The 13,319-nt window shown below is 29.2% G+C and overlaps 1 protein-coding gene across 1 annotated transcript; it reads right to left on the reverse strand.

Annotated features, from left to right (window-relative positions):
* Positions 1-106: 106 nt before the first annotated feature.
* Positions 107-12,468, reverse strand: LOC139502430 (uncharacterized). The gene is made up of 7 exons (XM_071291905.1): positions 12,404-12,468; positions 8,314-8,378; positions 4,777-4,942; positions 4,245-4,327; positions 3,136-3,204; positions 1,770-1,784; positions 107-153 (listed from the first exon to the last, which is right to left on the reverse strand). Coding segments are annotated over exons 1-7 (432 nt in total). The 5' UTR covers positions 12,406-12,468; the 3' UTR covers positions 107-121.
* Positions 12,469-13,319: the final 851 nt, after the last annotated feature.

Raw genomic sequence — 13,319 nt, forward strand, 5'->3', positions numbered from 1 at the left:
TATTTTAAAATTGTAAAATTTCAGTGAAAATATATATCATTCTTTTTTGTTTTGTTTTGTATTATCAGACAGTTAATATATAGTATAATTATGTCAAAGAACGTAGATACATTTTATCCTTCTAATTTTGCTTACGTTTTTGTGCCTTCTGATCTGTAAAATGAAAAGTCATCTCTTTTATTAAACATACATTGCAATATATATATCGTTAAGTTAGTAATTGATCATAACGAACATGCATTTTTGTCTCAGAATTCTATCTTTGGTCCTATATGTTTATGTATATTATTAACCGAGAAAGAAATGCGAAAGATAGCAAAATGACATCTAAACTCAAAAGCCGTAAATAAACAGCCAACGACATGCACAAAAATAACAACAAAAAATAAGTACAACAGACAAACAGCAGTACACAAAACACAAACAAAAAACGACTGAGCAACTCAAATCTACAACAGAAAGCGTGGATGAATTGGCCGTTTCAGAATCTAAAGCATCATGGGTATTTTCATAGTTCGTACCCCAAAGTGAAAATAACGTTACGTCATTAGTTGAATTTCCATTGTTTATAACGTTTTAAACCAATCAAAACGCTTTGGGGTACGCTTTTGAAAATATTAACCAGGATGCATTAGATTCTGAAACGGCGAATTAACGTCTTATACTATGTGATTTGAGGTTTCCTGTTTATTCTGCCAATCATTGCGATGATTCCTGTCAAACAAGTTGGTAACCTTAAGCGTCTCTGATCGATTCGTTGATAACATGTGTGTCGTGACATATTTAAAGATTAATCATAGAATATCATCGTATGTTTCAATGTTTTGAAGAAATAATGATATAAAAAACTCAGACATATTCGATTGAAGTCCATGCCGATCTTTTATGCTTTGATACATGTTTATTTTGATACAGATTCAAAAATAGATGATGATATTTTAATCCTGTTGTATTCTGTCAACACATTTACTAATTGTAGCTCTAATTTCAGTTGTAACTATTGCTTGGAAAATATTTATAATGTTGTTGATTTGTGAATTATAATAGTTTAGGGTTAATCAATTTGGAACAGTAGGTATTTCATTCTTGCATTTTTTTTGAAATATATGTATGTTGATAATGAGTCGTAGTCAAAATTTAACCAATATCTACTAAGTACGACGTTTGTTTTGGGAACTGCGGGCAGTATTCAAAATATGAAGAAAGATAACATGCATGAATTTCGTCCAGCTAATAATATTATTATATGCATATGGCATATGCGATGGTAGACCAACACAATTTATAAGTACAGTTTAACACTCTTATTTCATTTATTAGTGAGTACAACGAACCGAAAACGTCAAGATGAATTTATAATTCATTAAGGTATGTCATTTTCAACATGATCATCTATTATTTTTAGTAAATTATTCCTCAGTGTGTACATGTATAAGATATATCCTTGAAATAGGACAAAAAAATTTATCCTGGAAAAGAAGTTTTTGGCATCGATTGTAAATTTTGTAAGAAGCGAAAGTACTACAATATTAAGAAAATCTGTCTGTTAGAAAGCGCCACAGCTTATTATTGGTCTCGTATTGTAGGATGATAACAATCACCATAGCACCGCTAATTAAACATTTAGTGTTTCTAATGAAGATACATCAGGAATGCCAAAAGAGCATTTTCTGATTGAAGGGAATAGGGGATTCCTTTTGATAACGACATGATATTTTCAAATTATTTCTTGTCACAATATAAAACTTAAAACAAAATGATATACTTACAATTTTCTCCTTGAGCTTTTAAATGAAAAAAAAGAAAGGATGTGTTACAAAGGTCATAATAAATGACAATTTAAAAACCATTTGTAGAATTTTGTTATCAATAAAACTGAATAATATTCGACTGTCATACAGGTAAGAGGATCAGCTAGCAAAAAAATGTTCAACTTAAGGAAATGTCTGAATCTAGTCAGAAATATGGATAGTTGTTTTCCGTTCGTTTGATTTGTTTAAGCTATCAATTCTGCAATTTCATAGAGGACTTTTTGTTTCAATTTTCATGAGAGTTCGTTATTGTTGCTAATTTACACTTTATTTCAATTATTTGGGTTAAAATTCTTACTCTTAACTAAGCTTAATCCATTCAATTTTTGAAAAAGCGCAATTTTGATTTGATTAGAAATCACCAAATTTATATCAATACAGGAACATCTTAACCGGTCGTTTCTAAAGATTCCTAAAATACAGCATGCATTAGTTACCAAGAAATAAGCTTTCACCTGATTAAATGAATATTATTACCCAATACATATAATAACAATAATTGAAAATGTAGTAAGGTCAATGTAGGTAAATAAACCCATCAAAGATACCAGGACTAAATTTTATATATACGCCAGACGCGCGTTTAGTCTACAAAAGACTCATCAGTGACGCTCGAATCCAAAAAAGTTTAAAAAAAAAAGCCAAATGAAGTACAAAGTTGAAGAGCATTGAGATCCACAATTCCTAAAAGTGTTGCCAAATACGCACTTCAATTTATTTTTTATCTTTTCGTGCTTTTGTATGCAATGTTTGCGTTTCGTCTACTTGTAATACAATTATGACCCAAACATGAAGGAAGGCTGAAGCAATTATGATATATTTGGTTTTAAAGTAAATTATTGTGTTGAGCATATCATGTTATACTGTACTTACTAAACTTTAGTAAAAATCCTTAGATAAATTGTAATGTTCTAGTTTGATGCTGAAATTTGGAAAACATGTGAACGCTTGTAAGAAGTACATTTTTGTAATGATAAGACATTTTATAACAAGTAATCTTTTAAAATCTTGTAAAATGTTAAACCTATGAATTACTATTTTGATTTCGAGGCTTGCAAAACCTTAACTAACTGTTGTTTATCATATGTCATTCTACATTAATAAAAAGCTTGACATGCTTGCACTGGTATACACTGGTATTTTTATTTTATAATTGTGATTCTATTTTAGAATCTCACGTGTGTCTGCGTTGTCATACAATTTATTGTCTTATATTTATTCACATTTGATTTAAAATACATTCCGTGTGTGTTTTAGTCCATACTATTACTTTCAGACCAATTCTCGACAGTGGTTATTGACAAAAACAAACATATATACATACCGACAAATAATGCTATTGTAAATGTTCCTGAACACACATCACAAATTGATGGTTCTGTGTTAAACGTTCCTGAAAGGAAATTTGAGAAGGTTGATAAACCATATTTCATTGGTGATATAAATGTAAAACTAAATCTTATTATTCAAATAAATTACATTACACAAATTATATTCTGCTAATGCCGTTGCTATATAAAAAAGAATATGTGGTATGATTGCCAACGGGACAACTCTCGACAAGAGATGTTATGTTCAGTAAAGAGGCAAAATGCTTAACTTTATCATAAGCAGATAACGAACCTTCAGTAGTTGCTAAATTTAAATTAAGAAAGGAGTAAGTCCGGTAAGGACCAAATTTGCCCTCAAATTGCAGGTTCATCTAAAGAAAGATTTTTGACATTTTTTAAACACTTAAGTGTCTATTCCAATTGATTGTATTCATGTATGTGAAAGATTTTGACTGATTCAATCATTAAAAACGCTCCGATTCAAGCTTAATTATGAAAAATCTATCTGATATGCCAACAAAAACGTCACTTTTCACATGTTTTTTGTCAAAAATGAAAGTAACCGCATCCGTATTCATCCTCAACCTTTATATATGTTCTGTATAATCATCAAATACAACTTAGATTTCAATATTATGAATAAACACGAATGCGGCCACTTTGATTTAAGAAGGAAACTGTCTAAAATTTAGCTAAAATGCTAAAACTGTAAAGATTTCAGTAATTTAGCATGACTTTATGATGATGGTACCCGATATTTGTGCATTGTATTGACAAAAACAGCCATATTTATAAAGCAGAAGCATTCTACTTTCCATTAAATAGCTAAAATATTACGTTTTAACAATTTTGTAAAGCTGCTATATTTTGGGGCCAAAAAGGGGTCTTACTGAACATACTCCTTTGACTGAGACATTTGAGTACGGATTCTGTAGGAGAAAGATTATTGCATAACATGCATTGTTTATCCTCTTGACGAACCGGTCTTGGATGTTTTAATTCGATTCTCGCAGGTTTTGTTTTTGTCCTTGATTTGGATCTCCTGTATTGATTAATGAGATTTTAACATCTGTGGTTGTATCTAATTATTTCGTTAACTTACTGTAAGGTGTAACATAAACAAATACTATTCTGGCAGTACGGTCATAGAGGGTGTGTTTGACGCATCTATATCTATTGCCATTCCTGAAAAATAAAATATTCATAGTCAAAAATAACATGATCGCATGCAATAATATATAAGAAAAATCGTTTCGAACATAACAAATTCATAAATCGTAATTTTCAATTTGAATGTAATTTTGATACGTACATAATGTGTTAAATGCATCTATACGAGTTAACATTAAGTAAAAATAATACTTCTGTGCTCAAATATAAAGTTTATTCTTTTTGTAATCGAATAAATACGTACTTGCTTGTACTGATGCATGCAAAATACATAATAAGAATATTACCATGTTCCGAACTTAAGAAGGATTACACTAAATATAAAAAAAAAGAAGATGTGGTGTAATTGTCAACAAGACAACTCTTATAAGAGGCCAAATGACAAAGAAGTGTACAGCTATATGTGACTTTGCAGTCTTTAACAATGAGCGAAGCTAATATTATTCATATTAAAGTCGTCGTACCTAACTACAAGAAAGGCCCCAAGTCTTGCGTAACATTCTCTTAATTCTTCTCCATTATTCACAGATAAAATTGATGTATTGTAACATGAAAATGTGTATGTGTTTGTTGCATCCACAAAAGTGCCTCTGTTGACTCGAGAACATGGGTGACTACACAATGAATTTACTGAAAACAGAAACAGTAAGCATGGATTTATAAAAACATCATAACAGCATGTATATACACGTCGGACGTTATAAAATTATAGTAGTTATTGTATATAATCGAATTTGTGTCCTTTTACTATTCCAGGGATCCCTATCTTAAATTTCAACACACCAGATTACCTTACGTCAGTATAACGATTAATAGAATTATCGAAGTATAAATATTTACATAAATTCAATAAATTTAACAATGTTTCCTTTGACAGTCGTGGAGTTTGTTTTTTTTAAGGAGTAGGTCCGTTAAGGGCCGATTTTGGCCTCAAATTTCAGCTTCATCTGACAAAGTATTTTGACCACTTTTTAAACACTTCAGTGTCTATTTCATATGAATCAATTAGTTTATGTGAAAGATTTGAACTGATTTAGTCATTAAAAACGATCCGATTAAAGCTCAAATATGAAAAATCAACCAAATTTGCCGAAAAATGTCACTTTTTGGATGTTTTTTGGTCAAAAATGAAAGTGGCCGCATCCGTGTTCATCCTCAACCTTTATATATGTTATGTTTTATCATAAAAAACAACTTCCATTTCAATATTATGGATGAAAACGAATGCGACCACTTTCGTTTTACACGAAAACCGTCTAAAATTTAACCAAAATGTTACAATTGTAAAGAATGCAGTAATTTAGCATGACTTTAAGGTGCCAGTACCCGATATATGTTCATTTTATAGTAAAAAATAGCCCATATTTATGTAGCAAAAGCACTCCACTGTTCAATAAATAACTTAAAGTTTACATTTTATCAATTTTGTAAAACTGCTATATTTTCGGGCCAAAAAGGGCTCTTACTGGACCTACTCCTTTTATTGTATATGTATATATATATTTCGAATTTAAGTATGGCTTTCATTTCGCTTAATTAAAATACATTATTGTTTATTTCTTTAAAAGTCATCCGAAACTGGCCAAAGAGCGCAACATTTCTCGCTGTGTTGAAAATCAATCGCTGGCCTTGATATTTTTTCTGCTCTGTGGTCATATTGTTGTCTCTTTTAAACATTTTCTAGTTTAGATTTTTAATTCTAAGAAGGAGTTTAGCCAAATATCAATATAGTGTAGGTTGTGAGTATAAAGAAATATAAACTTTAGTATTTTTTAATTAAGAAATTATTCTGTCATGCCATACTCTATGCACATTTAAATATGGGTAGTCATTATGTTTGTTAACATCTTAATACTTAACGTTAGCGAGGTTTTAAATGTTTACACATACAATGCCTATCCATGTTAAAATTAGCATTGAGCATTGCATGATATAATCATTTCGATTCTAATAGGAATGTTTTGAACTTTTTCACCTCGAAGCGGACCTATAGTAGACGCCCGACATGTCAACCTTTTAATTTGATGAACCAAAAACGTTATATAAAAAAATCAACAGTTTATCAATAAAAAAGAACAGAAACATTCAAACGTACTTTTAAAATGTTTTTATTTAATTTGCTAACGAGCAACACCAACAAAAAATGTCAATTTTGATCTTTGGCGTTGTTCAAAATTTATCTGACGTTTCAACTTAAATTGTGACGTCAAGCACGTTCAGCTCATGTTCTATTCGGATTAAAACTTTGCCTTGTACTCAAAGGTAAAGAAGAATGTCATATTTGAATTTTCGATAAGAAAAATTCTAGTAGTGAAATGGCAATATGCAAAAACTTTAATAAAGTTTAAATTGTTAACCTAGAAAAAAGTGTTTTTTTTATCGGATCAATAATTTTACATGGTTTTGATTAAAGAAATAAGATTGTCATGATTTCAAATAAAACCAAATGTCTACCACAAACCAAATAATATAAAAAAAAAGCATTTTAGGTCATAAATATCTAACAACTATGAGCAATAACCGTTATTCAGCAATCAAAGGTTCCAAAACTATGTATATTTCAGACTTTATTTACAACATTACGAGATAGATATGCAAATTTTAAGGTTTAACTTGTCGTTAAACACACCGAGGGGTTTAAGGATCTATCAAACAAAAGACTCATCGTAGGATGGTCTTTCTATGGTCAATCCTAACAATCCAAAAGTGTGTTTCCGACTAGAACACTTTAAAATTTGCATTATCTGACTTATATACAGTAAAAAAAGATAAAAATAAATAAATAATAATTTGCAAAATTTAGCATTCTATTCTACCGACCACATCACAGTAGGATATTGATTTCTAATGCATTCAGTCTCATTTAAAATTGAAATAAAACTCACGAATTAATCTAGATGTAAACCTTGTTACCCATACACCAATAAAATATTACTATAACTGCATGAAGTAAAACACAAACGAATTGTCACCATCTGGTAACGGTGTATGAAAAATGCATGCCACTTTGTAAGTTATTTTACCAACTTAGTTTATAAAAAAGAGGGGGATTGCTTTGTTGCTAATTTTTTTTCTATTTGTAAGGACATTTTTAACGCGGAAAAGTGATTATTTTCTCAACAATTTTAATTGAATTACTTGAAATTTTCAGCATGCTTTTCTTTTGAGTAGCAATACAGTTTTGTTTACAGATAATCAGGATACAATTATATTGTATTATTTCCTATTCAGTGTATATCGTCCTGAACACACATGTAAATTTTGACATTATTATTCACACCGAATTAAACTAACTACCAAAAGAACGTAATCTATGTTGTATTATCTTAACAAAAAACTGGTTTATTCAAATTGGAGAAAAGTTATAAAAAAGCAGTAAAGTCAACTATTAAACGCGTAGATAAGTAAGTTGTATTTAAAGACTTAAGGTCGAATTGATTTGAGTTTTGCTGGGTATTTTCAATGTTAATGTGAAATGCTGTAATGATGTGATAAACATCTTTTTGACACTCTGAGTGCCCTTGAAAATAAAATAAATTAGAATGTCATTCTTAAGATTAACGTCATGTTCTGTCTTTCTGTCATAGGTTTTAGGTGAACAGAACATCTTCACTAACATAGTTTAGACTCGTTATTTTTTGCATAAAAGGTTTACAAGAAGTAATCTATTTAAAAAAAATCTTCATCTCCAAAATTTCATTAGATAATTAACAGTTTGACAAACAATAACATGTTAACATAAGAACTCTAATATTTTCTTAACAATAGAATGACATTTAAACGTTATAGTTGATTAAAACGAAGTCATCTCCCTGTACTGTATGCGATGTACCAATTTAACATAAAATACGTACAACAAATGGTGTTTATGAAAGAATACTTAACGAATTGTAAATGCACTCGTAGCTCTCATGCAATTTAGATACACAAACATAGAGTGATTTTTTTAATAGGAAGAAAAGCATATAAACTGCAAAAATGAAATTTGGAAAATCACTTACCTACTACGAGAAAGATGGAAACAATAAATACACTAATTGCTGCCTTTACTAACATTGTTTTGCTCCTGTAAAGGGAATAATCCCAATATGAATAATTATGTTAATCAACCAATACACCTTATCGCTATTTGTCCGCCATTACTGGACATCACACAGGTTCCCGTAAAATTTTGACGTCATAATTCAAAATATCTGACGCCACAATGGAAAAGTGATTGTTGTATGACGCCAATAGTTCAAGCGGAACAGATTCTCGGGTCAAGCGGAAATAGCGATAAGGTGTATGTAACAGTTTCGGTAGATACATTTGTACATAAGGTAAAACATCCAATATGGAAAATATGTCGATGTGAATATTTTCAAATAGAGACTTGTAATCACCAATGATCATAAAATACGCCCTCTTCAAAAAATTATCGTAAATAAACTTAAAAGAAAGAAAACGAAAATAAACAGTAATCTTGGGATACAGATACAAGCTATGGAACACATATTTGCGTAGACAATTTACAATGCATTTATTTTTTTTTATATATATTCTTTGTCTCTCAAGATTATATGATAATAATTGGTTCCTTACGTATCAGATGTAAGTTTATTACAAATTTTACAGTTCTTGGCTCGATTTGATTTTAGTGTTTTCACACGTTTGTTATTTGAGCTTTTCTTACTGTTGTACAAAGACGGTTGTGGAAACTGTTCAATACTTGAGGTATTGGCACTGGTTACAAATATTTTAGAAATTGCACTTTTTTAGATATAGGAAGATGTGGTATGCGTGCCAATGAGACAACTATCCATCCAAATAACAAATTTATAAAAGTCATTATAGGTCAAGGTACGGCCTTCCACACGGAGCATTGGCTCACACCGAACAGCAGTCTATAAAGGGCCCCACAAATTAGTACTCAAAAACCAACGGTCTAATCTATATAAAGACGAGAAACGAGAAACATGTATAAATTACATAAACAAACGACAACTACTGTACATCAGATTCCTGACTTAGGATTTTTGTTTGTTTAATCTGTGACATAACGAATCTCAAATTCTAGATTAAATACTTCCTCGAATATGATCCTTTTTAAATTAACAACAAACTCTACTTATCAATTTCATTTTTCAAATTGAATTATAATTAACTGTGTGTGCCTGTGTGGCCCTTCATTTGAATACATTATGATAATGAATACAAAACAGTACCTTAATTGTATTAGATATCGATTGATTTGCAAAAAGGAGTCTAACAAAAAGTTATAATATTGATATAAATATAAAGTATAGACTTGCAATGGTTTAGAAAAAAAGAGGTTTTATTCCCAACGAATAGACCAAGCTTGAATTGTGAAGTTTGTATTTATGATCTCATCAAATTATCCCTCTATATGATTGACAAACATATAAATCCCTCGAGATGGAAAATTATCGCACACGAAGATACAAGGTTTTTCTAAGTTGCTTTGATGTTGGATGGCTGTTTAACGTCTAGCGACAAATCAACATACGTTTTCGATACACGATCGTGTTAATGCAATAGGAAAATGAATCTTAACTAGCCAATCACGATGAGTCGGATTTTTAACCTACTAGTTTCCAAAGTAAGAGTCTTTAAGAAGATATGTCACCTTACATGGACACGTTATTCTGACTACGACTCCACCAGTATTAGCCCTTACACCTTAATGTCTCTTACTAATCGGAAAAGCAGCAAATACCAATGTTGAAGTATTACAGTACTACCTGTGACTTTATCTTATTAATGGTGGCCATAAAAAATATGTTCACCATGGTGGCCCTATATGTTCATCATCATACCCCTGTTGCTTTTTTAATACACAAGGTATTACTCAAAAACTAGTCAAGGATAAAGGGAAATCTTGAATGCATTGAAGTGTTAAAATTATATAACTTACAGGTCAGGTGTCTCAGGTAAAATATACATGTATGTGTTTGTCAAATTTAATAACTGTGATTATGACAAGAAATTCAAAAATAAATTGAAATAATAAAACTAGTTGAACAAACAGCTTAATTAAAACATAATTGTCCCCTGACTATTAGTTTTGATATAATACCTTTTAAATAATTTTTGATCAATTTAAGTTATTTTTTGGTAGTGAAAAATAAATGAATATCATTTTCAAATACACTGCAAACATTTACATTGCCTGCCTTTTTCTATCGACAAGGTGTTTCTCAAAAATTAATTTTCTAAAATCAAAATGGTTTATTATTGTAGATAGACTGATCTGCATTCAATATTATTTAACAAATGATAAAGATTGTCTTTAGAACTCATACACTAAATAAAATTTAGGCAATTCATTATTTCTTTATTGAATAAAATATTAATAAGTATTAGAAATATTCATTACAACAAAATTTGATAATATTTTTATTGTCATTTGATATTTTAAACATGATCCATGTTTTAGAGGTTAAGCCTTTCTTTAACTTTTTGTTCTTGGGTTAGAGACATTATAATGAGAAGGTAAATAATTTTCAAATGGATTATTTCAAAGTTGTTTTGTTAATTTTACAATCAAGGAATAGGTGTTCTTCATTGACCTTATAACAAGAGGCACAGTTTACACATTCTATCCTTTCTAGGAATTTTATATTGTCCACTATTTTTTATTTCTAAATTATGACCAAAAATTCTATACCTATTGATACAATCAAGTTTACAGTTTTTATCAAAAGTTGGTATTTATATTTTTTTCTTTAAATTCATTTTTTTATTAAGGACTTTAAAAGTCTTAATTCATTCAAGTCCCTGCAAATATCAACTTTATCTAAAAGGCCTAGGTTGATTGAAATATTCTTTGTAAATGTATACCAAGAATATGTATCATGTCAGTCCAGCACTATTGACAATATAATACACTGAGAAAAAAAAATTTAATTAATAGACCATTAAAGTGTCACCATCTTTAGAAGTGCACTATTTTTCTGGAGACAAAGTTTGAAAAAATTTACATTATGATTATCATTTTTAATGAACATTTATCAAAATTTGATGATAACTAGGTGGACATTTGGAAAATAAGTCTTTTCAGTGATTGTTTGTGCACAACTCTTGTTTTTATAATGGAAGAAAATTAAGATAAACAAAATTAGTTTTTTCCTAAACCATATAATGGTACTTGTAGTTTTCCTGAATAATAATAGATGTTATCAAAATTTATTGTAAAAGGATTGATATTGATCATCTTATTTTGTTAAGAAACAAAATTGTTTAATTACTTTCATTTTTTTAATTTAAAATATCACTTGCATGATTATTAGTTATTATTAATAGTAATAACTCATTTAATAATGTTAACAAATAATTGAATACAATGTACATCATGTACATTTATATAAACCTTTTTACTTAAAAAACAATTATTAAAAGTCTGTTTATTTCAAATGCTAGTCAATAACTCTATCTTTAACTTTTTGCCATTTCTACTCAAGATCTTACTGAGAAGAAATTAAAAGAATAAGAAACAAAACATACAAAAATAAAAAAAAATAAAACCTTAAAAAATTACAAAATTAAATAAAATTAAAGACAAAAAATAATAATAAATTAACAGACTAAAACAATATTTTATTCTACATTTTCCAAAAAAAGTGAATTGTCAATTTTAAAAGAAACCAAGTTACCTGTACAGGTAAATTTTAATGAAACATACCAGCTGAAAACTTTAACCCTGATTGATTTTAACAGGTAACATAATTAGATAAAAAATCTACCTATGATTTATGACCCCCAATAAATGGCCAACATCTCAAGATTGAATACCCCAATAAATGTTCACCATTGGATGTTGACCATGCAAGAGGGTGGACATTACTAAAAGGAAGTCACAGGCTGTACTCTAGGTTGGAAACGGTCGGGTTTGAAACTGACGACCTCCTTCACTCGAGACATTCGAGACGGTTAATTCTTAAAACACTATCGATTATATTTCAGTAATGCAAAACTGTTTTTTTTAAGATTCGAACTTTAAATACATAATTGATAATATGTCAGTAATCATAGATTTTAAAATAATACATTTTTCTGAAATTTTCTAACAGAAAAAAAAACATTGTTACTTACATCTACACAACTCGGAATCTCACATGAAAACAAATTGTTTCTAACTACTAAATTAATTACTTGTGGTATGTATACATGGTTTATATAAATAAATAAATACAAAAAAAGATGTGGAATGATTGCCAATAAGACAACTTTGCATGTCTAATGTTATTCAATGTTGTAAATCAAAACTTTAACAATGATTTTTTTTCTTGTTTTTATAACTTGTTGGGGCGAAACTTTTAATTAGTGTATATGAAACTAGGTCGAAAGACTTAACCAAGTTTCCAATTAAAAAAAAATGATGACGCATCTATGTAGTCCAGTCAAACTAAGTTTTAACCTCAAACTAATTGCAACAAAAAATGTTTTAAATCTAAGCTATATTTTTAGCCCTAAATATACACAGAAATAGTCACATTAAATCAAACTTGAGGAAAACTTAAAATCAGCAGTTTAAATTTCTTATGGAAATTAACATTTGAAGGGGCGATAACTCTGCAAAAATAAGTCTATATTTCGTCAGTTTTTGGTTGATTTTTTTAAAATTTATGTTAAATATGAATCTTTGATGGGGCTATACTTTCGTATTTGACTATTTCATATAATCTAGCGACTGTTCAAACTGAAGTGTTATGGTATTTTCATTTTTTGTGTGTGCATTTTTCAATTACGAAATTACAAATTTAAGGCTTTGTGACCATTTATAACTATATGGTGTTGTTGATATCTGTGAATTATATTAGTTCAGCATCTATCTTGTTTAAAGAATATTTAAAGCACAAAAAAAGGATATATGCCTATTTAATTTGAAATTATTTACCTTGACATGTTGAAAAATTCAATAAATGGTAAGCAAATGAATAACGACATCTAGATTGTAGCTGGATAAATAAATGGAAAAAAAAACATTTAAGAGCTGTGTGTTATACTA

The sequence above is a fragment of the Mytilus edulis genome, chromosome 14 (genome assembly GCF_963676685.1).
Source record: "Mytilus edulis chromosome 14, xbMytEdul2.2, whole genome shotgun sequence".
Lineage (NCBI taxonomy): Eukaryota > Metazoa > Mollusca > Bivalvia > Mytilida > Mytilidae > Mytilus > Mytilus edulis.